At 45.0% G+C, this 25,044-nt stretch overlaps 1 protein-coding gene and 1 non-coding gene across 5 annotated transcripts in view; one reads left to right on the forward strand and one right to left on the reverse strand.

The window, feature by feature from the left end:
* Nucleotides 1-25,044, forward strand: part of DNAH10 (dynein axonemal heavy chain 10) — a 123,929-nt gene that overhangs the window by 8,620 nt on the left and 90,265 nt on the right. For 3 of the 4 annotated variants that reach the window (XM_072953384.1, XM_072953386.1, XM_072953387.1), the window contains 15 exons: nucleotides 2,060-2,175; nucleotides 4,717-4,933; nucleotides 5,965-6,122; nucleotides 6,846-7,076; nucleotides 10,470-10,660; nucleotides 11,871-12,069; nucleotides 14,074-14,268; nucleotides 16,343-16,513; nucleotides 18,037-18,213; nucleotides 19,021-19,146; nucleotides 20,224-20,396; nucleotides 20,828-20,979; nucleotides 21,524-21,688; nucleotides 22,286-22,493; nucleotides 24,531-24,687. In XM_072953384.1, the coding sequence (XP_072809485.1) occupies nucleotides 2,060-2,175; nucleotides 4,717-4,933; nucleotides 5,965-6,122; nucleotides 6,846-7,076; nucleotides 10,470-10,660; nucleotides 11,871-12,069; nucleotides 14,074-14,268; nucleotides 16,343-16,513; nucleotides 18,037-18,213; nucleotides 19,021-19,146; nucleotides 20,224-20,396; nucleotides 20,828-20,979; nucleotides 21,524-21,688; nucleotides 22,286-22,493; nucleotides 24,531-24,687 (2,636 nt within the window). The remainder of the gene's footprint in view (nucleotides 1-2,059; nucleotides 2,176-4,716; nucleotides 4,934-5,964; nucleotides 6,123-6,845; nucleotides 7,077-10,469; nucleotides 10,661-11,870; nucleotides 12,070-14,073; nucleotides 14,269-16,342; nucleotides 16,514-18,036; nucleotides 18,214-19,020; nucleotides 19,147-20,223; nucleotides 20,397-20,827; nucleotides 20,980-21,523; nucleotides 21,689-22,285; nucleotides 22,494-24,530; nucleotides 24,688-25,044) is intronic. The other variant, XM_072953385.1, reaches the window with a different exon arrangement.
* Nucleotides 10,979-11,050, reverse strand: TRNAA-GGC (transfer RNA alanine (anticodon GGC)). Its single transcript has one exon. It is a non-coding gene; the product is annotated as a tRNA-Ala (tRNA).

Here is a 25,044-nt window from a genome sequence, read left to right on the forward strand (position 1 = left end):
CCTGTGTGTGTGTGTACATGACTGAGTATCTTCATTTTCACACACTCTTGCGAGTATCGCTTTTTTATTAGTCAGTCAATCCTCATTATTCATGGATTCCATGTTTGCAGAGTCACCCACTCACCTGAAATGTTTGCAACCCCCAGTCCACACTTTTGATGCTTCCTGGTCATGTCAGGACATATACCAGGTAGCAATGGCATCTACCCCAATGTTGTTACTGTTTACTCTCACCACCTTTTAAATTTTTATTGATTTATTTTTTTGTACATGAATGTTGCTAGAGACTTTATTCATAATAATCAAAAAGTTGAAGCAATCCAGGTGTGCATCAGCTGATGCGTGGATAAACCAATTCTGGTACATCCGTACCATGGAGTAGTTCTCAAATAGAAAAGGACAAACTATTAAATAGACGAAGCAGGTGCAGTTAAACTCTGTATCCTGTCCTCTAGAGGGGACAGGAGTGGATGTGTGGGCTGAGGGACTTCTCAAAAAGCTGGCCAACCTCAGGCCTCTGGGGCCTGGGACCTTCCCAGAGGCGGCCCTCAGGCCTCCGGGCCACACAGCCCTGGGGCCGCTGAATTATGATAATAGCGATGACCAAGTTTCTGTAAACTCCTTCCTGGTATTTTTTCCTCCATGTACAAATATATACATTACATCTCAAGTTTCATCCTTAAATAAAAACAAGACATTTTCAGATAAAATTTTTTAAAAATAGCTTTTTAATATTTTTTAACAGTTATTTTTCACTGATATCAAGTTTTCCTCATTACAAAATATTTTTTCTTTTAGAAAAAATTGTATCTCTTTAGAAAAAAATTGGTTTTTAAATGGGGGCACTGGGGATGGAGCCCAGGACCTCGTGCCTGCTCAGCACGCGTGTGCTTTGCCCCTGAGCTGTGTACCCTCCCCCCGTCCTTCTTTTTCACATTGGATTTTTCACCTAGTTTCCCTTTGAAATAGATTTATTTCAGGAAAGAAGCATTTGGTGGAAAGGAACGTATTAGGCAGAGAACAGTGCACGCGGGCACCGGCGCGGGGACGGGTGGACGGGCGGAGCTGCCTCAGTTGACATGTCTGCGGTGCTTCTGTTTTTGCTTCCCAATTGGATTGAGGGAGGCGCCCAAGGGACCTTTAAAGTGTCTACCGCGCTGATTGGTGCTGGTTGACTTTTTTGTTTTTCTTTTACATTTTTTTATTGAGTTATAGTCATTTTGCAATGTGGTGTCCAATTCCGGTGTAGAGCACAATTTATCAGTTATACACGAACATATATATATTCTTTGTCACATTCTTTTTCGCTGTGAGCCACCACAAGATGTTGTATATACTTCCCTGTGCTACACAGTACAGTCTTGCTTATCTGTTCTGCGTATGCCTGTCAGTATCTACACATTTGGAAATCGCAGTCTGTCCCTTCCCACCCCCCACCCCCTTGGCAACCACAGATTCGTATTCTATGTCTGTGAGTCTGTTTCTGTTTTGTATTTATGTTCATTTTGGGGTTTTTTTAGATTCCATATATGAGCACTCTCCTATGGTATTTTTCTTTCTCTTGCTGGCTGACTTCACTTAGAATGGCATTGGTGCTGGTTGACTTTTGGTCAGGGGGATGTGATGTATGTGCAGTAAAACCTGGCCGAGGGGTAGACTCTTCCCAAATATGGCTTTCAAACCCCCAGGACTCGAAGGCTGCGCCGGTGGTGCGTTGGGGGGTGTTGCTGGGAGTGGGAGACAGACCAAGCAAGGAGCCCAGCGAACATTTCTAGAAAACCCAGTTGTTCGTATACTTGTCCACCTGGAGACACAGCAGCCAGATCGGCTCATCTGTGCGGCCCGTGGGCGCTGCCTGTGCGACCCCATGAGCCCCAGCGTGACAGTCAGTGTTTACGTCACTTTCTCATCGGCACCGAGATGGTAGAAATGAGCGCGTGCTCCGAGTCTGTGCCTGGCGCATCCCCTGCTGGGGAAGAAGGAGCTGGTCCCTGGGCACTTGGAAACGTTAGCTGTCATTTCTCCACTCACCTTACACCCCACGTCTGCTCCTGTTTAGAGACCATCTCCGAGGCCACCGACATGAAGGAAGCCATGGAAGTTATGCCCGAGACGCTGGAGTACGGAATTATAAACGCGAACGTGCTCGGTTTCCTCAAGGACATCGTCTGTCAGGTGAATGTGGACAGAAGAAGGAATCTCAGCACTTTCCATGAGTAGGGCCACCTGGTTCGCTGTTTCGACAAAGAGGGGGTGGGCAGCTCCTCGGTTCGGGTGCTGCTGGGGGTCCTGGGGCAGAGCAGTGATCAGGACAGGTGACATCCTGAGCATGAACTGGGGGAAAGACATGAAACATCAACACATAAACAAGAAAATGTCAGGTGGTGACAAGTGACATGAAGAAAATAAACCCTAGCCATGTGACAGAAGTGGTTTGTGTGTGTGTAGGTGGTGGTGGTAAGAAATGACCTTACTGAGCAGGTGATATCTGAGCTTTCTTTAGAGACAACCAGTTAAAAAAAAGCTCATAAACTGGCTAATTCACTACTGCTAAGTTGTTAGGGATATGTAATAGGGAGGGACAGAGGTGGCCAGGAAGTTCCCCTCTGAGGAAGTGGCATTGAGTTGAGAGGTGAATGAGCTGAAGGCCTCAGACCTGTGAAGATTTGGAGCAAGAGCACCCTGGGCAGAGAAAGCAGCACATGCAAAGTCCTGAGGCAGGAACTCACTTATCTTGGTCCAGAAACAGAAGGCGGACCAGTGCAACTGGACGGTAGTGAGGGAAGGTTAGAAAGGAAGGTAGGTTTTTGAAACAGGGGAATCAGATGACCTGGTCTGCATTTTCCTTCTGGCTGTTGTGTGAAAAACATATTGCAGGGGCTTGCGGGACAAGTAGACCTAATAGCGGGCTATGGAAGCATCCAGGTGGCGGATGGTTATTTAGGCTCCAGAGTTCAATTGGGGAGGGAGTGGGAAGCAGACAGTGTCAAGAATACGTGGAGGATGGAACCAACAGGACTTGCTGAGGACTTGGATATGGAGGTTTAGGAAGAGAGAGCATCAGGAATGCCTCCTGGGGTTTGGGTTTGGGCAGCTGGGAGGATGCTGGGGTCATTACTGAGATGGGGGGCTGGAGGGACCTGGAGAAAAATCCCAGAACTCTATTCTGCACATGTTGAGCTTGGCGCGCGTCCTAGACATCCAAGTTGAAGTGTGAAGCAGGATGCATAAGCCTGGAGCTCAGGGGAGAACTCAAGGGGTTCCTCCAGCAACTATTCATTGAGCTCCTACTGTATGCCATAGCGGTGACGACCATAGTTAAGTTCTCTGCCTCTACATGAAAGAACATCCGTGAGAAAATATACAGGCAATGACAGGAGTGAAGGAGAAAGGTGAAGCCAGGCAGGGGGTTAGAGGTGTTGGCAGGTGGTCAGGGTAGGGCTGGGGTGACCGGGAAGACCTCGGATTGTCTTTTGCTGGGACTGTTGCAGTTGGCTCCTGATCGGCCCCCCAGCCTCCCCTCTTAACCCCGTACTAGTCTCCACATGCCAGCCAGAGAGACACTTTAAAAAATGGGAGCCCTGGCATGGGGATGGCGTCAAGCCAAGGGACTGGATGAAACAACCAAGGGACAGAACATAGAAGGAGGAGGTGGAGATGAGAGGAAAGCTGGGGGCAGAATGATAGGGAACCAACTTAATATTTTGAAAAGTGATCAAATAAAGGGAAGGACCCAAACGTTTGGTTCCTGCCTTCTCTAACGAAATTCACCAGTTAATCAAATACTAGATGAGAGAAGTGTCTCTTCATAGAAGCATTTCAGGTATTTAAAAAAGGAATTTTAGAGCGAGAATATTTCAACTGTGCACCTCCCAGTGGATTTGGGGATCTAGGCGTTGAACATCAGTGGATGCTAACGGCAAAAAAAAAGAGAGAATACCAAGCATTACTTGTCTCATGATAGAAGAAACACCAGTAATCTTGGCAAAGGGAATTCTGATCCAGTCTCTGGATCCAGCTGCCAATTTGCAGGAAATACAAGAGGAGCGTGTTGAATTCCATGTGGGTGTGCAGTCAGCAAAACCCAGGCTGGGAACCTCAGATATTCTGGCTTCTATAATAAAGTAGAAGGACATGTAGATTAAAATAGTCTTACAGATGTATCCGATTTTAACAAAAATGGGCAAAACTAAAAATCAAAACCCAACTAACCAACCCAACCAACCATCCAATCAACCCACGGGCATTTGCACGTCACTTTCCGAGCAGGGGGTAAGTTTTGTAATTGTCTTCAAGTGAATTCATAAATGCATGCTTCTGTCCTCAACTCCGTTTCCCAAAGACCTTGTCCTCAGTGTCTCTGTTATTTTAACCTTGGCACAAACTTGGAGCTGAGCTGATGGGTTGATACACAATTCTCACTTCCCTGCGCCGTAGTTTCTAACTCAGCTTGCCCTGTGGCTGGCGGCAGCCAAGGAAACACAGTATTATCCCCTGGGTGGTCACCTCAGGCTTGGAGCAGATTTGTTACCCTCGGGCCATTTTAAGTCAAACATGATTTCTCTTTCTTTAGATCTGTGCTCTGGGCTGGAGCAGTTCACTTGGTCATTATAGTTGTACTTCCTGCTGTAACATACTCAAAGCCAGAGGCAACTTGATTGCATGAGTTATTGGACCTGACACTGTGTGATTAGCTTCTTCAACCTGGCGTTTCAGGTGTTCATGCCGGCCTTGTCCTTCAATCAGCACAAGGACGCAAGCCTGGGACACACGTCTGGAGAAGTCGTTGACTCTTTTGAGTATGACATAGACCTACCAACCATGCCTGGGGAAGCCGTAGAATATCACAGCATTCAGCTAATACGGGATGAGTTCTTAATGAACATGCAGAAATTTGCAAGTAGCATTCAAAGAACAATGCAGCAACTTGAAGGTAAGGCTTCATTTTTTTCATGTTTTCATTTACAATATTTTAAAAATTTACTGGGCAACTTTTTGTTCATTTGTTTTGGTGTGGGGAGGTAATTAGGTTTATTTAATTTACTTATTTTAATGGAGGTACTGGAGATTAAATCCAGAACCTCGTGCATGCTAAGCATGTACTCTCCCCCTGTTCAGTTTTTAAATTGAAGTCACTAAGTTGTCGATTCAGGAACATCTTAAATGACTAAATAATTTTTTATTGAAGTATAGTCAGTTTATGGTGTATAGCATAATAGTTCAGTCATACATATAAATACATATATTTATTTTCATATTCTCTTTAACCATGAGTTACTACAAGATACTGAATATAGTTCCCTGTGCTGTACAGTATGAACTTGTTGTTCATCTATTTTATAAATAGTAGTTAGTATCTGCAAATCTCGAACTCCCAGTTTATCCCTTCCCATCCCTTTCCCCCTCCTGGTAACCAAAAGTTTGTCTTCTATGCCTGTGAGTCTGTTTCTGTTTTGTAGACAAGTTCATTTGTCTTTTTTTTTTTTAGATTCCACATATAGGCGATATAATATGGTATTTGTCTTTATCTTTTTGGCTTATTTCACTTAGAATGACAATCTCCAGGTCCATCCATGTTGCTGCAAATGGCATTATTTCACTCTTTTTTTTTTCTTATGGCTGAGGAGTATTCCATTGTATGAATATACCATACCTTCTTTATCCAGCCGTCTGTTGATGGACATTTAGGTTGTTTCCACGTCTTAGTTGTAAACAGTGCTGCTAAGGAACATCTTAAATAACAACCATTTTGATAGAGCTTAACACTGGAACAATGATTAATCATCTGAAATGTTTCAGTGACATTCTAATGGGAGAGACTGGGATGTAGACAGACGAGGACAGGGGATATACCAGACTGTACGCTGATGTCTGGAATGAAGAGCCAGCTGATTAACTTGAACATCATTGTCTGCAATCATTTTCCCAAAACTAGTGGATGACCGACCATTTTTCTTCTGCTAGGTGAGATCAAGTTAGAAACGCCAAGCATCAGTGTAGACAGAGAGGTGTCCGACCTGGCAGCTGACCCGGACGCCGTTGAAATTTTGGAGCAATGTGTGATAAACTGGTTGAATCAGATTTCTGCAGCTCTTGAGGGCCAGATGAAAAAGACGCCTCAGGTAACTTGTGCAGTGCTTTTGAAGATCCCCAATCCAGTTCCTGCTTGCCGTCCTGAGAAAGAGCCAGGAGCCTAGGGATCTGTGTGATCTGGCCTCTCTTCTTACTGTTTTGTGACCTCCTTAAAAAATCAAAGTAAACATACCCGGGATATCTTTCTTGGGCTTTCTGATGTTAGTGTACTACCAGGTTACTCCCTGGACTCATAAAGATGATACTGTGTATCGGTCAGGATGCCTGGGCTGAAAAATAAGCACACAAACCAGGAAACCCAACTCAGCTGGTGTAAATAAGAAAGAGGATTTGTTGGCTCACATAACTAAAAAGTCCAGAGGCAGTGCTGGTTTCAGGTATGGTTTGATCAAGACTCTGGACTCTAGCTGTGTTTCTCTGTGACTCTCTTGGTTCCAATCTCCTCTCTGAGGGGGCTTCCTCCTCGGGTGGGTTTCTTCCATGGAGGTAACCTGTAGCAGTTTCTGGCCCCACATCCCCATACCACATTGTCCAGAGAAAGATGAGTGTCTTTGACTAGCATTCCTGGCTGGAGTCCTGAGATTCACTCTTATTGGACCATCCTAGGTCAAGGCCCCACCCCTGAAGTCCTTGTATGGGTTGGCCCCTAAATGGAGCATTTGGGAAGAGAAGCGTGGATGCCGGAGGAACACCCACAAGCGCTCACTCCCCACTAATGATGACGCTGTTTGTGTGATCATGTCACCTCTCAGGGGAATGGTCCTCTGGCTGAAATTGAATTCTGGCGGGAAAGAAATGCAACCTTAAGTGCACTCCATGAACAAACAAAGCTTCCAGTAGTCAGAAAAGTCTTGGATGTCATCAAGGAATCGGATTCTATGCTTGTGGCCAACCTGCAGCCTGTCTTAACTGAATTATTCAAGCTCCACATGGAGGCCTCGGACAACGTGCGGTTTCTTTCCACGGTGGAACGTCATTTCAAGGTACGCTGGGTGCGCTGCACTTTGAAAAGCCAGCTCTGTAAACTAGATCTCATGTGGATTTAACTTCCTTTCGTTTATTCAGCATTTTAAAAATCATAGTAAAATAGATGTAACATGATATTATTTTAACCACTTGTAAGAATTCGGTAGCATTAAATACATACCCAGTGCTGGCCATCCTTCATCACTGTCAACGTGCAAACCTTTTCCACCAACCCCAGCATAAACTCTGTCCCTTCAGCAACAACTTGGACTTCCTCCAGCCCCTGGCAACCTCTATTCTAATTTGTGTCTCTATGAATTTGCCTATTCTAGGCATTTCATATAAATGGAATCATACAGTATTTGTCCTCTGCGTCTGTTTTACTTCACTCAACATAATGTTTTCAACATTCATCAGTGTTGTAGTATATGTCAGAATCTCTTTCCTTTTTAAGGTTCAATGATATCCCATTGTACGTATAAGCTACATTTTGTTTGTCCCTTCGTCTGTTGCTGGATATTGGTTGTCTCCACCTTTTGGCTATTGTGACTAAGGCTGCTATCAATATGGCTGTGCAGGTATCTGACTGAATCCCTGCTTTCAATTTGTTTGAGTGCACATCCAGGAGGAGAAATGCTATGATATGATAGATAATTCTGTGTTTACCTGTCTGCGGTACCACCAGACTGTTTTCCACAGTGATGCACCATTTTACATTCCTACAAGCAGTACACAAATGCAATTTCCTTGTTTGAGATTCCTCTCCCCTCTGATTTAGCATGTGCAGTACAGTATTACAAGGCCAGGAGTCATTATTCTTGTCTCAATAAAATAATGGGGTCAGTGAAAGTCCTGTTTGTGTGGCTGAGGGCATATGTGTGTGTGGAAAAGCACTGTCGAGGTGCGGGCCCAGGTCCCGATACCCTAGCTCTGCGTATGCGACCTCTCTGAGCCTGTTTCTGTCTCTGGAAAACTAGGATAATGAGAGAACCTACCTCATATAGTTGCTGGAAGATTCAAATGAATTTATGCATGCAAAGCACTTAGCAGATCAAAAGTAGCATCAGGTGTCCAGTATTACTATGTATTACTTTGACCATTAAAAATAAAAGTAATATGATAATAAATTCATTTTTATTTTAAAAATAAAAAATTCTGATATTAAAAAAACCCAGTAGCATCAGGGAAGCAACTGGTACAACTGTACATGTTCAACAATTGTATGAGTACAGGTGTGCATGTGGGACAAGTGTGGCAACTGTGCAAGTGTAACTGCACATGGACAACTGTACACATATGACCGCTGTACGAGTGGTCCAACAACTGTAGAAGTACAACTGTACGTGTCCAACAACCATACACGTGGTACAGGTGCAACTGTATAAGTACAGTAACTGTACATATCCAACAGCGGTGCAAGTATAACTGTACATGTACAACTGTACCCGTATGACAGCTGTATGAGTGGTCCAACAACTGTAGAAGTACAACTGTATGTGTCCCACAACTGTGCAACTGTAACTGTATATGGACAACTGTACACATATGACAGCTGTACAAGTGGTCCAACAACTGTAGAAGTACAACTGTACGTGTCCCACAACTGTGCAACTGTAACTGTTCATGTACAACTGTACATATATGACAGCTGTACAAGTGGTCCAACAATTGTATATGTCCAACAACTGCAAGTGTAACTGTACATGGACAACTGTACACAAATGACAACTGTACAAGTGGTCCAACAGCTATAGAAGTACAATTATACATGTCCAACAACCATACAAATGGTACAGGTGCAACTGTATAAGTACAGTAGCTGTACATGTCCAACAACTGTGCAATTAACTGTACATGTAGAACTGTACCCACATGACAGCTGTACAAGGGGTGCAACAACTGTGCGTGTCCAACAACTGTGCAAGTGTAACTGTACATGGACAACTGTACACGTTGGACAACTGTACAAGTGGCCCAACAACTGTAGAAGTACAACAGCTGTACATGTACAACAACGATACAACAACTGTATGTGTGGTACACAGATAAGGTTACATACGGTTCTGTATAAGTGATACAATGACTGATCAAGTCTGGGGGCTTGAGGGCCAAGTGGAATCCGCCACTGAGTTGCTGATGTTAGTGTCAACATCCTTTCCTTTTCTGGGGTTTCTTTATCGCCTCTGCAAAATGAGAGTTTGCAAAGATCAGAGAGAGCCAAGCTTCCATCGCTCAAAAGCAGTACAAAAGTACTGCTTCTGTGATTTTTGCCTCCCCTTTGTGCACCTGAAACTTACTTTTCTTTAAATGACTTTAAATTCATTCATAGATGTGTGTGTGTGTGTGTGTGTGTGTGTGTGTGTGTGTGTGTGTGATTTAGCCTCATCTTAAATAATAATACCTGTGCAGTCATGGGTTTGATATACCAGTTATGTATGTTTTTCTAATATGCGTTGAAGTAAACATATTTTTAAAAAGTCTTGAACACTGTCAGAATCATCTCACTTCCTGCCGGGGGATGCATACCCTGGAAAACACTGCGCTGGCTACGGTCACCTCTAGAGTGCCAGCTTCTATTCATTTAGTGGCACTCTTGCCACTAAATATAATATAATTTTATATGTGTATAATATGTACACACACACCTGCTTCATATACTTGTCTGCAAATTGCTTTATTTGCTTTATTATTTATTGCTTTTATTGAAGTATAGTTGATTTACAATGTTGTGTTAGTTTCTGGTGTACAGTGTAGTGATTCAGTTATACATATATATATTTTTTCATTATAGGTTTTTACTGCTATACAGTAGGACCTTGTTGTTTATTTTATACATAGTAGTTTGTATCTGCTGATCCCAAAGTCCCAATTTATCCACCCCGTCCTTTCCCCTTTGGTAACCATAAGTTTGTTCTCTATGTCTGTGAGTCTGTTCCTGTTTTGTAAAGAAGTTCATTTGTGTCATTTTTTTAGACTCCACATGTAAATGATATTGTATGATATTTGTCTTTCTCTCTCTGACTGACTTCATTTAGTGTGATCATCTCTAGGTCCATCCATGTTGCTGCAAATGGCATTATTTCATTCTTTTTGATGGCTGAGTAGTATTCCATTGTATATACATACCACAACTTCTTTATCCAGTCAGCCTTTGATGGACATTCAGGTTGCTTCCATGTCTTGGCTAACTTTATTTACTTCAATTTTCTCTCTCTTTCCATGTCAGCGCACACAGACCTATTTCAAACCTCTTCTGTTTGTTAAACACTGTCTCCCATACTAAGGACTTCTTTTGTGTGTAAATTAAGAAGAGTGAAAGCTTCTGCATGCTTACTGCTTTACTACAGTATTTGACCCCGAAGCTAAGTTGCTTGCCTTGCTCTCTCTTTCACACGTGTCTGTCGGATCAGAACATAACGCACGGGTCCAGCTTCCACGTCGTCTTGGAAACGATCCCCTCCATGATGAGCGCCCTGAGGATGGTGTGGATCATCTCCCGACACTACAACAAAGACGAGAGGATGATTCCGCTCCTGGAGCGCATCGCCTGGGAGATCGCCGAGCGGGTCTGCAGGGTGGTGAATCTGCGGACTCTGTTCAAGTAAGGCATCGCGGCACTGTTTCCCTTACGATCTTAAACAGCTTTTTCGAAATGTAATTCACACACCATCCAAGTCACCCATTTGAAATGTCCAGTTTAATGCTTTTAGCATAATCACAGACTCAGACATCCATGGCCATCATCGATTTTAGAATATTTTCTTCCTCCCTGAAAGAAACTCTGCACTCCCACCCTCCCCAGTCCCCCTCCCAAGTACCCGCCAGCCCTGGGCAACCACTGATCATGGAATGGACTCATATAACACGTGGTCTTTTTGAGGGGGAAGGGAGATAATTAGGTTTGTTTATTTATTTTTGATGGAGGTTCTGGGGATTGAACCCAGGACCTCGTGCATGCCAAGCACGCACTCTGCCACTGAGCTACACTCCCCGCCACCACATGTGGTCTTTTATGACTGGCTCCTCTCACTCAGCATCCTGTTTTCAAGGTTCGTCCAGGTTGTAGCTTGTGTCAGAGCTTCCTTCCTTTTTATGGCCAAATTATACTCAATGATGTGGATTAATTGGGACCATCTTCTTTGCGGTCTTAGACCAAGGCAGATGGTCCGAGGGAACATCAGCCCTGGACCCCAGACCCCACAGGTAGAACAGCCTCTGAGCATCTGATATAGAAGGACACACAGATCTTTCTTCATTTTCTTTTTAAATTTTTTTGGAGGGTGGGGAGGTAATTAAGTTTATTGATTTATTAATTTATTGATTTATTTTGTGAAGGTCCTGGGGATTGAACCCAGGACCTTGTGCATGCTAAGCATGTGCTCTACCACTGAGCTATCCCCTCCCCAACTTTCTTCACTTTCTTAAAAAACAATCTCTATAAGTGAAATGGGTACCCAAATCTCGGTCGTATGGCTTTGCTCCCGTGGTGCAGCCCCACAGTGGACCCAAGGCCACTCGCTCCCCTCCCAGCTCAACCAGAAAGCTTACCGGGTGGACCACAGCTCTGCACACGGTGTGCGCGGCTGCAGGGAGGGTCAGAGTGGGCCTCGGCTTAGAATTCCTGCCCGCACCCTTGCAGATCGCACCCCTGCGGAAGCTTTCTGCGACGAGGCCGTGACACCAGAGAGGCCCTGCTCCTTGGTTAGACTTCTCCCCTCAGGAACCCGGCCCCCCAACCCCACCGGGGGACGTGGCTCGGACCCCCGGCAGCTCCGCCCCCTCGCCCATCACAGCCTCCCTTTGCTTCGCAGAGAAAATCGAGCGAGCGCCCAGCACAAGACCTTGGAGGCCCGCAACACCCTGCACACGTGGAAGAAGGCTTATTTTGACACCAGGGCCAAGATCGAGGCTTCGGGGAGGGAAGCTCGGTGGGAGTTCGATCGGAAGCGGCTGTTCGAGAGAACGGATTACATGGCCGCCATCTGCCAGGACCTCTGCGACATCCTGCAGGTGGGCGGGCGGGGCGCGCTTCCCGGGGCGCGCGGAGGCGGCTTTGGCCGCGGGAGGCCGTCCGGCCCTTTGACGGGGCCTCGTGTGGCCGGCAGGAGCCGGGAGACAGAGGGAGTCGGGCGCGAGAAACACCTGAAGGAGCAAACGACACGTGCCAGGGTGCACCAGAGCACACCGGGGCCTCGCGGCTTCCCTGGAGCTTTGTGACACCCCTCCGTCTCCCCCTACTTCTGGTTTTCTGTCTTTCTTTTTGGTGTGGGGAGGTAAGCAGGTTTGTTTGCTTTTTTATTTGTTTTAGTGGAGGCACCGAGGATTGAACCCAGGACCTCGTGCACGCTAAGCATGCGCTCTGCCACCGAGCTATACCCTCCCTGCTCTGGTTTTTAAAAAAAAAAATTTTTTAAATTGAAGTATCGTTGATGGACAATACTGTATAAGTTAACAGGTGTACAGTTTGGTGATTCACAATTTTTAAAGGTTATACTCCATTTATAGTAACTAGTAAACGCTGGCCACATTCCCCACGTTGTACAGTATATCCTTGTAGCTTATTTTATGCAGAATAGTTTGTGTCTCTTCGTCCCCGGCCCCTCTTCTGTGCCTGCCCCCTCCCGCTCCCCACTGGGAGCCAGTAATTTGTGCTCTAATCTGTGAGTCTGTTTCTCTTTTGTTATATTCACTAGTTTTTTATACTTTTAAAATTCCACATATAAATGGCATTATACAGTATTTGTCTCTCTCTGTCTGACCTATGTCCTTTAGTATAATGCCCTCCACGTCCACCCATGTTGTTGCAGGTGGCAAAATCTCATTCTTTTTAAAGGCTAAGCACGCGCTCCACCACTGAGCCACACCCTCCCTCTCGGTTCACTTTTCATGCGCATTCGAGCAGCGTTCTCTGTGTTGACTTGCTGGTGAGGAAGGAAGGGCTGGGAGGGAAAAGAGCGACGTTTTCCTGTCCCCGCGTTCCGTCTGTGTCATCATTTTCAGCCGGAGTAGTTGGCTAGTGCAGGGAAGCAACAGCGGCGAGAAGCAATACATAGGTCAGGTGCCTGGTCAGGTGTGTCTTAGTCTTTCTCATTGGAAGCAAGCTCTGTTTTGAAGGGAGGATGCGGCCTCTCTGAGCTTTCAGTGTCCTTGTTTACATGCCATAGAGGTGACACGCTTACCTGTCCTGGCTCTGAGTCTCTCCAGACTCCCGAGCATCGTGGGTCCACCGGAGTTCTCTGCTCATGGGGCCTCACACGGTGATGTCGTGGGACAGCACACATGCAGATTTCACTCATCTCCTCTGCTCACACGCACGCGTGACTGTTCCCTGAGACTTCATTTACAAAACGCAAGTTCATAGATAAAATGGTGAAGAATTTCAAGATGGTAATAGCACAGCCTGAAACCCAGCCTGGGGCCCTTCGCTGTCTGGCACCCTGTGCACCTGCCTGAGTCCCACACCCAGGAAGTCCCACACCCTCTGTGGCTCATGGAGCTTTACAGTCTGGTAGAAGGGAAAGATGGTAGACATACTGATCACACAAAGCTGTAGCCATAGCTGAGACGAGTGTTAGGAGAGAACAGTCCAAGGAGCTCTGCAGGTGTGTGTTGGGGCCTGACCTGTCCTAAAGGGCCAGACACAATGAACTGGTATTTCATGGTGAGTGGTAGCTGCCTAGGCACTGCAGACTGTAAGTGCAAAGGCCCTGAGACAGAAAGGAACTGGAAGAGGCCTGAGTGGCTGCAAGGTGGCAGAGGTGGGGAGCTGTATGGGAAGAGATGAGAGGGGCAGGGAGGGGCCTGAACATGCAAACTTCATCAGCTGTGTCAGGGCATGGGCGACTTGTCCTTTGCACAGTGGGCATAGTACCAAAGGGCTCAGACTGGGAGAAGGTTACCTGTGTGACGTGATTCTCGCCCTCCGGCAAACCTAGATATGCAACCCACCTGTCATGAGGAGCATCAGGAGAAAACCCAGTGGTCACCTCCTCATTGTGTTGTTTGACTGCACAGGTTATGGAGGAATTTTACAACATATTCGGTCCAGAGCTAAAAGCAGTGACGGGGGACCCCAAGCGCATCGACGATGTCCTGTGCAGGGTGGACGGTCTGGTCACTCCCATGGAAAACCTGACCTTTGACCCCTTCAGCATCAAGTCCTCCAAGTACTGGAAGTACGTGATGGATGATTTCAAGATTGAAGTCCTGGCAAGTAACACATCCTTCAATTTGAGCTTGGAAGTGGACACCATGTTTCCCCCATGTTAAATCTGCTGGGTTATTTAGTTATGCTTAGGTTTTTTTCTTTTAATCATAAAAAAGGATACCTACTTTTTAGTGAAAAAATGCAAACAATACAGAAGAGCATGTGGTCTAAGTGAACATTCCTGTTTTCCTTTGTCCCCTCTCCTGTTCCCCAGGCGGGATAAGTTTAAATCAAGCTAGACACAGTAGCATGTCTGCAAAGGTGGATTGGGTGTATAATTGGAGAGGATGTAGGAGGGCCAGGGTGAAGAATGGGGCTTAATTTAGTAAACAGTAGGGAGCCACTGAAGGTTGTTGACCAAGGGAGTGACATAATCAGAGTTATACCCAAGGAAGGTTTTTCTGGCCACAGGGTAGGCTGATCTGGGCTAGGGAATGGCAGGAGGTGGGGAGATGATCTATGAGGTTGTGGCCTAAGATGTGAGGGAGGCAGGGCCAGTCACAGATAAGGTATAGCTGAGAATATGAGCGTGAATGGGGTAATCCACCACACTCACCTTTTTAGCCTTTTGTGGGAAGCACTCTCAATAGAGTCCCCATTTTATGTTTTCAGTAAGTTTTTTGATGACCCCAGAGCATCTTTTATATGGACAACCTTAGACAGTTCTACTTGGGTTATATAAACATCCCCATTTTGATTGTATTCAGTTTATTCTCAGCTTCTACTTTATTTTATGTTGTTTGTTTTTAAATTGAGCTTTTCATTGAAGTCACTTAATCAAGTACTAGTAAAAGGCTCATGATAAGAAAAAGTATCTCCATGCTTGACCTCTCTCCATCCCCACTCTTGGGGTCATTTTTCACAATTCTAGAAGTTTCTTTTGTTGTTTACCTCCATATGTCCTAAAGAACATGCCAATATGGTTATTTATTGATTTATCAGATGTAATCACTATGCAGATATTTTCACTGCTGAGTCAAGAAGCCTATCATAACCATGCCACCTTTCTTATCCAGCCCTTCGTTTTTCCTGGAGTTAGTCATTGCTTTCATTTTCATTTGCCTGGTTGGTTACATATGCATTGTTAATTTTTCCAGCTGCTCTAACATCTCTTCCACACATCAATCAACAGTGGATCCCATCCGCTTGGACGTTTCAGCGCTATTATTTTCCTGGAGGTCTTTCTCCTAGAGCTCACTGTTTTTCTGCTCAAGTTTAGCTTGTTTGCTCCTCAGACCTGTTGCGAAGCAGTTGCCCTAGGACTTTCCTATCTTGTCTCATCTGTGTTGGATCCTGTCTTCTAGAGTTCACAGCTTCCTCTTTCCTTGTTTGCTCCTTTGTTTGGCTGACGCACATTTTCTAGTTGCTTTCCTGAGAAAGGTTTCATAGGACATACATTTTTTTGAGTCTTGTATGTGTGAATTCTGAAATAATAGGTATAGAATTCAAAATTGAAAATTCCTTTTCATCAGACATTTGAAGATGTTCTTCATTGCTTTCTAGCTTCTAGTGTTATAAGATGTCTGATGCCATTCTGATTTAATTTTTCTAGAACTAACCTTGCACTCTATATGGAGTGGGGTGGGGATGGAGATATAGAAGATGCACAGTGGGTAGCCTGGCTGTGCAGGGTCCCAAAGGGGTCCTCTGTTTGCCCCTCTCCTTCCTGGTGCCCCCAAATGCTCAGCCTCCCAGAGGTTTCCATGGGAACAGACAGGCGCCCCCACCTCTTGCAAGGGTTAGTTGTAATTCCCTGCCTTCTATAAAGTTAGTTACCCTCCTTCTAAAAATTCCTGAACTGTCTCCTCTGCCGTTTTTTCCTCTCCCGTTTGCTTGTCAACATGAGTTAATACTTAAAAAAAATTCCTTTCCTATCATTTTGAACTGGTGGAGGAAAGAGCAGAAAACCAGTGTGGCCGGCCCTTTTTAACTGGACGCTAGCTTCCACTACAGCAAAGGGGAGACCCTTCTTAAGGCACTGATTTTATTTTTTTGCTTATTTCTTACTATTTTGTTTCTTGCAGGAAAATTACAGGGTCCTAAGAGCTTTTTGTTCTTGCCTTTTTTTTTGTGCAGGTTATTGAGAAAGAAGCAAAAAATTTTATTGATGAATCTTTTAAGACGCTTCGATCCGCTGAAGCAGCATTTGACATGCTTTTAAAGTTTAAGCATATTCGTTCACGGGAGGCTATTAACCGACAAATGATGATGAAATTTAACGATATCCTTGCACAGTATTGTAAAGAGGTAACTGAAAGATCTATGGCCACTGTAGCAGTGAAAACACACTTGGCAACTTGTTAACAAATGGGTCACACTGCTATCTGTCTTTCTCATCTAAATTCAGAGAAACTGGAATTGTTCCCAAGTAAGCATGTCACGTAACCAAGACAGAAAACCAGAAGGAAGTGGCTTTGTTTGTTTAGCAGAGAAGTTCCGTAAGAATTGATCAAGTACAGTATGACATGCCTCACGTTGTGATGGGCCCTGTGTGAGTTAGTGGTGGCGATAACCCTGGTAACACTGTAACAGGAGTCATCGCTAACCGTGTGCAAAGGTTATGTGTGTGTCTGTGTCCCATCCGTTTGTAAGGACCTTTGTTATAGATTGGACCCACCCAGATGATTCAGGATAATCTCCTTACTTTAAGGTCAGCTGATTGGTGACCTTCACTCCCTCTGCTGCCTAATTCCTCTTTGTCATGTAACATAACCCAGTCATAGGTTCTGGGGATCAGGACCGTTACTGGGGAGGCATTATTTTGCCCCTGACACCTAACACACATGAGAGTGTGAAATGCTTATTTTAAAATGCAGGCCCAGGCAACATGATCCAGCAGTTCCAGTCTGGGTATATACCTAAAAGAACTGAAAACAGAATTTCGAAGAGCTATCTAAACATCAGTGTTCATAGCAGCACCATTAACAACAGTCTAAAGCTGGAAATAACCCAAGTGTCTGCTGATAGACAGATGGATAAACAAAATGTGGTCAATCCATAAAACGGAATATTATTCTGCTTTAAGGAGGAAGGAAGCTCTGACATGTGCTACAGCATGGATGAACTTTGAGGGCTTTATGTTAATTGAAATAAGCCAGTCATAAAAAGACTAATACTCTGTGCGTCTACTTATGTGAGGTGCTTAGAGCAGTCAAAGTCATGGAGACAGAAAAGTAGAATGGTGGTTCCTAGGGGCTGGGGGAGGGGAGAAATGGGGAGTTATTGTGTCTAATAGGGACAGGGTTTCAACTTTACAAGATGAAAAAAGAGTTCTGGAGCTGGATGGTGGTGATGGTTGCACAACAGTGTGAATGTACTTAATGCCACTGAAATGTACCACCTGAAAAGTGGTTAAGATGGTAGATTTTATGCCATGCAGATTTTACCACAATTTAAGAAATATTTTAACAAATAATTATAAAATCTCAGTGGCCCATGTACGCGCACGCAACACACACACACAATGCAGGCCTGACCATCAGTCATGTCTGGAACATTTCCGAATTTTCAGTAAGTCAGTCAAATGATTGTACATAGTCTGTAATTATAAGGCAGTTTGGATCATTGCATATGTTAAAACCAAACAAATAATTACTGCAGAGTGTAAGAAAAAGTAGTAAATAGTCAGTCAGAAAAGCACTGTTCTGTCCCTGAGAATATCTCTTGACAGTCCATGTCCATTTCTTTAAAGATACAAATCTCAGGTCCAGCCTTTCTTGGCTCGCACGCTGGCGCTTACGGCTTACGGAATACGTTTGGTTGCTTTGCAGATTGACATCATTAACAAGATCTTTGTTCAGAACCTTGACAACCCACCGCTGTACAAGAACCACCCGCCGGTAGCAGGTGCAATCTACTGGGAACGGTCCCTGTTCTTCCGGATCAAGCACACCATCCTCAGATTTCAAGAAGTAGAGGAGATACTGGACAGCGATCGAGGAAGAGAAGTGTGTTGCTTCCGCTGGAAATGTCCCCTTTTGTATTTTGCGGTTTGATTCTAGGTGGGCAGGGCTCACTGACAGTGTCCCGGGAGGGTCCTGACGTCCAGGTGGCTGCCGGCATGGAGCGGGTTATGTAGAGAAGCAGCTCGATTTCAAACCCACGTCTGCAACTTAGAAGGTCTTTCCTGTGGTCCCTGATTCAGGGCTCCGTGATTCAAGACTACTTTTTGTGTCCTTTCTCTTTGGCGTTTCCATACCTGTGCTATCTTCCCCCTGACCTTGGTCTTCAGCCTCTCCAGAGGGTGGCCACCAGCTTTCTGATAACGCAGACCCTTCCCCACCCATGGATTTCTGGCTGTTATATCACAAGGGAGGGCAAACCTTTTCTTTAAAGGTCCAGAGAGTAAATATTTGATGCATTTGTGAGTCACACGATCTCCACTGCAACTACTTAACTCTGCCATTGTAGCAAGAAAGTGGCCACAGGTAACATGTAAATGAACAGGCGTGGCTGTGTTCCAGGACAAAGCTCTCTTTATGGAAGCTGAAATGGGAATTTCTTGTGTTTTTCACATGTCACGAAGCATCATCTTTCTTTCTGAGTTCCTTCGTTCGCAGCTCCTGGGCGGCACCAAATGATAATCAGCTTAAATTTCAAGCCGCATCCGCAGCAGACAAACCCTCCAACATTTGTGCATGTTTGCCTCTTTCCTTTTGCAAACTGTGTTAACAGATAGTTTTTTTTTTTTAAAAGAGAGAGGATAAAATGTTATTTCCAAGGACAAAATGACAGTTGCCTGAATTCTTTGATAGGTAAAACAAAAATATTTGGAAGTGGGTCGGACGATGAAAGACTACGAAAATAAAAAGTATGAGCAGTGGAGAGAGACCACAGAGCAGGTCCTGCCGACTCTGATGAAGAAGAGTCTGCTTACTAAGGTGCGTCTCCCAGATCTTGTCCCACGCGACGGCGGCCACGTAAGACGATGGTGTCTGCTGTTCCCTTGAGGTTTGATGCGTTGACACTTGAGCACTTGAGAGAGGTTTCCACGATTAAAGACCAAGAAGGGCAGAGGTTGACCAGGGAGAGGAGAGAGGCAGAGAGGGAAGAGATGGAGGGTGTCATGATCCAGAAACAGACTGGCATCAGGCCGTCCTTCTGACTCCTCGGGCGAGTGGCTTAACTCTCAGCCTCAGTGACCGTGTTTGTAAATTGAGTGAGATCAGTTGACATAAACAGGCAAAATATTAGGTGAAGCACATGTGAAACAGCTGACCGTGGACCGTTTTTAACCTACAGAGAAATGCCATTTCACGTGCTTCTTCCTGGTACAGAGCAAGTGCTCAGTAAATACATACCAGCTGTGGGGGAGGCAGGACCCGGGCCTTGTGGTTCTGGGTCTTCCGTCTCTGAAGTGGCAAAGTAGGTACCAAAGTGAGTGAAGTGGCCCAGTGGGGCCCACGGGGAACCGGACGGCTCAGCCCTGTGGAGAGGGAAAGCCGCTCCCCAGCTCCAGTCTTGTCTTGCCATTTATTGTCAGCTTTGCCAACTTTTCGAGGGAAACCAGAATTCTGGATTTTTATGTGCAGTTCGCCCCGTTTTCAAAAACTTGGGTGACTAAATCAAATTCTTTAAAAATTCTGCTCACCAGACAAAATGCGGATGCTAGCTAGTTCTGGCCAGCTCCCCAGTCTGTCAGGGCATCAGGGACCCTCCGATGGTCTTTTTTTTCCTTTTTCAAAGAAATTTTTAAAGTTGTTATTTTTTAAACTAATTTTTTTTGTTTGTTTTTTTGGGGGGGTAGGTAATTAGGTTGGTTTGTTTACTTTCTGATGGAGGTGCTGGGGATTGAACCCAGGACCTTGTGCATGCTAGGCATGGGTTCCACCACTGAGCTGTAACCCAACCCCCCACCCCGCTGGTCTTTTTCAAATACACATTTAACTTGAGTTGTGTTGATCTGATTGCTTCTCGGACGCCCCTCCCATGCTTATGAAATACCGTTTCTTCCCCAGACTTCTTCCGGTGCCGAGGATGCCCTGAACTCTGACAAGGGGGCTGTTTTTGTAATCAACTTTTCACCGGTTCTCAGGGAGATTATCAACGAAGCAAAGTACTTGGAACAGCTGGGATTCCCTGTCCCCGAATTAGCAAGGAACGTCGCCCTCCAGGAGGACAAATTTCTTAGGTAAAAAGATTTTTCTCTGAAATCAGTGGTAACCTTTTTGGTCTTGGGGTCTATTTACACACTTTCAAATTATGGAGACCCTCCCCCCACCGCCCCCCTACGCACGCCGAAGCTTTCATTTTGGGGGATTTTATAACTCCTCATATTTGCCACATTAGAAACGAAAACTAAGAAATGTTTAAAATATGTACTTATTCATTCATCTAAAAATAGCAATGCCAAATGTATTACATGGTAGCCTACATAACATTTTTTAAAGTAAAAAGTAACCAATATTTTCCAAAGAAAAAAGGAAGTTAGTAGGAAGAGTGGCATTGTTTTACATTTTCAGGCTGGGTCATGGTCTTTTGTAAACTTTACATAAGATCGTCAAGCTTTTTATGAGCTCTATGGTACTTCTCTCACGTCGATTGCTTTCCCATCACGTGCAGGTACACGGATGGGATACAGCGTATGTTGGACCATTATCACAGGCTCATGGGAACGTTAAATGAGGCAGAGTCTCTTCTCCTTGACGACCACTCCCAGGAATTAGTGAGAGTGTTTAGGTCTGGATATAAGAGGTTAAACTGGAACTCGCTAGGTAATATAATTCATCTATCTGTTACGTTTTAGACTTCAGGATGCAAAAATCATTCTTTTGAATTGTTTTCATTGAATTATCATTTTTTGTATGTACATAGCCATGGTTAGCAAATACACTTTGGTCATCAGTCAAGTACGCTGTGTGGGAACTTGGAATTCATCTCAAGGCTCCAGTTTACTTTTCTCAGCAGCAGGACAAAGGAGACGGTAGACAGGGTGGCATAGAGTGGAGGGTTCAGGTTGCCATGGCAATGAGAAGACAAGAGAGTGGGACCTCCTTTTTCGCCCCATGGTGCTTCAGATGTGATTATGCTGGAATCTGACAGAAGAAATATATCGCCTGGTTGGTTCTGAGCACAGGGCTGCTTGTTCCAGTCCTTGGGGACCAGGTGTATCTTTGTCACCTCAAAGACCCAAGGGGATGCAATGAGCAGGTCCTTGCTGTGGAAGGAAGCCAGCACTAGCATTGCAGATGTTGGTGGGAGGGGAATGGAAAGGAAGAGTTGAAAGCTAAGTATCTTTCTTTTTTTTTTTTTCTGAAGGTATTGCTGACTACATCACTCGGTGCAAACGGGCCATTGGGAAATTCGAGTCTCTTGTCCACCAGATTCATAAGAACGCAGATGACATTTCTTCCAGACTTACCTTAATAGAGTCCATAAATCTCTTTAAATACCCAGCACCTAAAAGTGAGGAGGAACTCCCAGGTAGATCTCACTTCTTGTATCTTTGCTTATGGAAGGAGTGAAAAAAGCCTTTTGGTCATGATTGTGTATACACACACACACACACACTCACACATTCCTGGAATGGAGCAAAACCATGCCTAACAATCTCAGGCCTTTATTTGAAGAGATCATGGGTGATTTGTATTTTTTGTCGTGTTTTATGTGTTGCTTGGATTTACAGATTCCTGAGTCTGCAAAAGTCAGTAGGATTTTTGTCCATAGCTTTGTAACAGTCAGGTGAGCTGTGCTTCTGTGGGCTCACATTTACTTGTTCAAGCAGGATGTTTTCAGCGGTCTTTGACTAGTCAGCGAGGAATTCGGGACTTGGCAGCAAGCAACACAAGACCAGCCAGATTGCCCAAAGACATAACGTGCCCACTTGACATTAGTTTCCATGTTGTCACGTAGTGTTTGCTTTAGGATGCGTCTTGCTATGGGTGATGTTGACTTGTTTTCTGCTTTCGGTCAAGGTTAGAGGCTGCTTTTGTATTTCCAAAATATACAGCTACTGTTTGGGTTGCTTTTTGAGTAATGTCTTTTCCTATGAAGGACTGTGACACATGTCTCTCACTACAGGTGTGAAGGAATTCTTTGAGTACATTGAACGAGAAAGGGCCAAAGATGTGGACCACATGGTCAGATGGTATCTTGCCGTCGGGCCTCTACTGACCAGAGTCGAGGGGCTGATCGTCCACACCAACACGGGCAAGGCCCGCAAGCTGGCCTCCTACTACGAGTACTGGGAAAACAGAATTTATGAGGTCTTGACAAAGCTCATCCTGAAGTAAGTTCATCTTCATGTGGTATGTTTTAAAGACAGCATGCGTAGATTAAAATATTTTACACACATGAATAGTTAAAGAGGGGCCACGAGGTACAGAATAAAAAGTCAGCTAGACAGTAGGTCTGCTTTCTGGCCAAAGGGTGCCACATCACATATGCTTAGGGTCATCCTAAGAAACCAGCCTTTGAAATCCATCACTGTTGCCATTGTTGAGGGCGGTGTTCATTTCATCACACATCTTTCTGAAGAATTCTGGAGGAAATTTCTCTGATTTCTCTCCTGATCTTAGCCTCCTGAGGAAATATTTTTCTTTTTCTTTTTTCTCTTTCATTTTTTTTGTTGTTTTGCTTCGAAATGGTACGGACGCTATGAATTATTGACTCCATCACTTTCCCTTTTCTCTGTGGCCACTAGGAAGCTTAGAACCAAGTTTGTAGCCTAAAGCAGCAAGTACATAGGCATTTATGATTTATATTTTCAGTCTCATTCTTGATTCTCTATTTTTAAAGTTTACTCGTATGAAAGCTTACCCTGCACCAGGCTCATATTACGCTCTTTAATAGTTCTCATCCTCGTTTTATAGATGAAGACACAGACTATCGGGAGGTTAAGTAACTTGCCTACTAAGGCCACACATCTAGTAGGAAGAAGAAGATGTGAACGTGGGCCAGTATCACTGCCAAACTGCTTCTGATTAGTGTTTTCTTCTTTTCTTATTTTATCCCACAGTGATTTTAGGGTTTCTTACTGCAGTTAGAGTGTCCTTGTGACCTGCTAGAATCCACTTTGTAATAATGCATTAATAAATAAATAATACCTAAAAATAAAATCCTTGGTCTTCTTGTTCCCCAGATGCAGTTTTACAAACTTCGCTGAGTTGATCCTTTAAACAAATCTGTTCTCTACGTATTTCATTAATTTTTTTTAATGTTTCCTATAACTTAGACTCTTAAAGCAGCTCCTCCCAAGTGTTTCCCTTTCTAATATGCTATGTTTGCCCTGGATCCATCCATCCATCCATTTATCCCTCCATCCATTATCTATCCATCCATCCATCCATCCATCCATCCATTTATCCATTCATCCATCCACTTGTTCATTCATTCAGAGGTTCGTTAGAGCCTGCCACGTGCCAGGCACTGGACCAGACAAAACGCCTGTTTTTCTGGAGTTTCTCCATCCTCGTAGGGGAGAGAGAGTGGCAAGACTCAAGGAAACACACATAACCAAGATGTTTTCTGTCTTACAGAAATAAAGCAGAATAATGTTCCGGGGAGAGAATGGCGGGGCTGTTGTAACTGGAGGGGTCAAGAAAGGCCCCAGAGAGGCCACGTTTTAACTGAGCTCTGGAGATAAGGCGCAGGCTAGAAGGGGAGGCGCTTTCTGGGGCAGACAAAGGCCGGTGTGAAGCCTCAGAGGCCCCGTGGGAGGAACAGAAGAAGGGAGCAAGGAGGGTGGAGGGAGAGGGCAGGAGAGGAAGCTGAGGAAGCAGACGGGGCCAGACAAGGAGCCTGGAAGGAGCTTGCACTTTATTCTGAGAGCCATGGGAGGCATTGAGAGAGGGAGAGAGAGAGAGAGAGGGAGGGAGAGGGAGAGACAGAGAGGAGTTACATGTTGTAAACACTCTCTCTTGTGCAGGGAGTACTGAATCGGGGTGGGGATGGGGGATCAGGGAGGCCGGCTTGCGGGCTAACGAAGTGTTCCATCCCAGAGCGTCACCCCTGACTTGATGTTGGAAAGGACAGAGCGGGGATGTGCGTGTTCATTTTTCCTGCACCAGAGTCCAGCAGCTTTGGTATCTTCCAACTAATGTGTATTCACTTCCCCAAAGTAGAAGTGAACTCTTTGTAAAATGTTGGCCAAAACAAAAGGATCTGTGGTGAAACTCACCCCAGACTGTCCATCACAACCCTAGGATGTGTAGTCCACGTCGTAGGCTTTTTACACATAACATCCGCGATTCTAGCCATTTTCATCCATTGTCTGGTATATTTCACTCTGGTGAGGACTGAGTCTGGTTTTATTAACCCCTCCTAGGAACCTTCAGTCTTTTAATTCTTTAATCCTTGGAAACGTCCCTTTGTTCCAAACGGAAACCATTTTGACGGCGCCCGAGATCATTCTGCATCCCAACGCAAATGAGATCGACAAAATGTGCGTCCACTGCGTCCGAAACTGTGTGGAGATCACCAAGGTAAGGGCTGAGATGTGTGTGCTCGCGTCCCGGAGGGCTGGGCCCGCTGGCCGTGGACGGCGAGCCACCCAGGAGGTCAAGAGCACGGGACCCACTCTGTCCTTCGTCCGGATGGTCTTAGTCTCTTCCTGGCTCCTCTTCTGTGAATCTCGAAAATTTGGAGGGCCCCAAGGCTTGATGCTGGCTCCCCTTTCTCCTCTCTTCTGCTTCCTGCATACTCGTGGCCAGTCCCAGGGCTGTTAATAGCACCCCTCTGGAGACGATCGCCCCATTTCCGTCTCCAGCGCAGACCCCTCTCCTACACAGCACGCTTTTCTAGTCAGTTGCCTTCTGGCTGTCTTCCCTTGGACCTTAGAC

Source organism: Vicugna pacos, chromosome 32 (assembly GCF_048564905.1).
Source record: "Vicugna pacos chromosome 32, VicPac4, whole genome shotgun sequence".
Lineage (NCBI taxonomy): Eukaryota > Metazoa > Chordata > Mammalia > Artiodactyla > Camelidae > Vicugna > Vicugna pacos.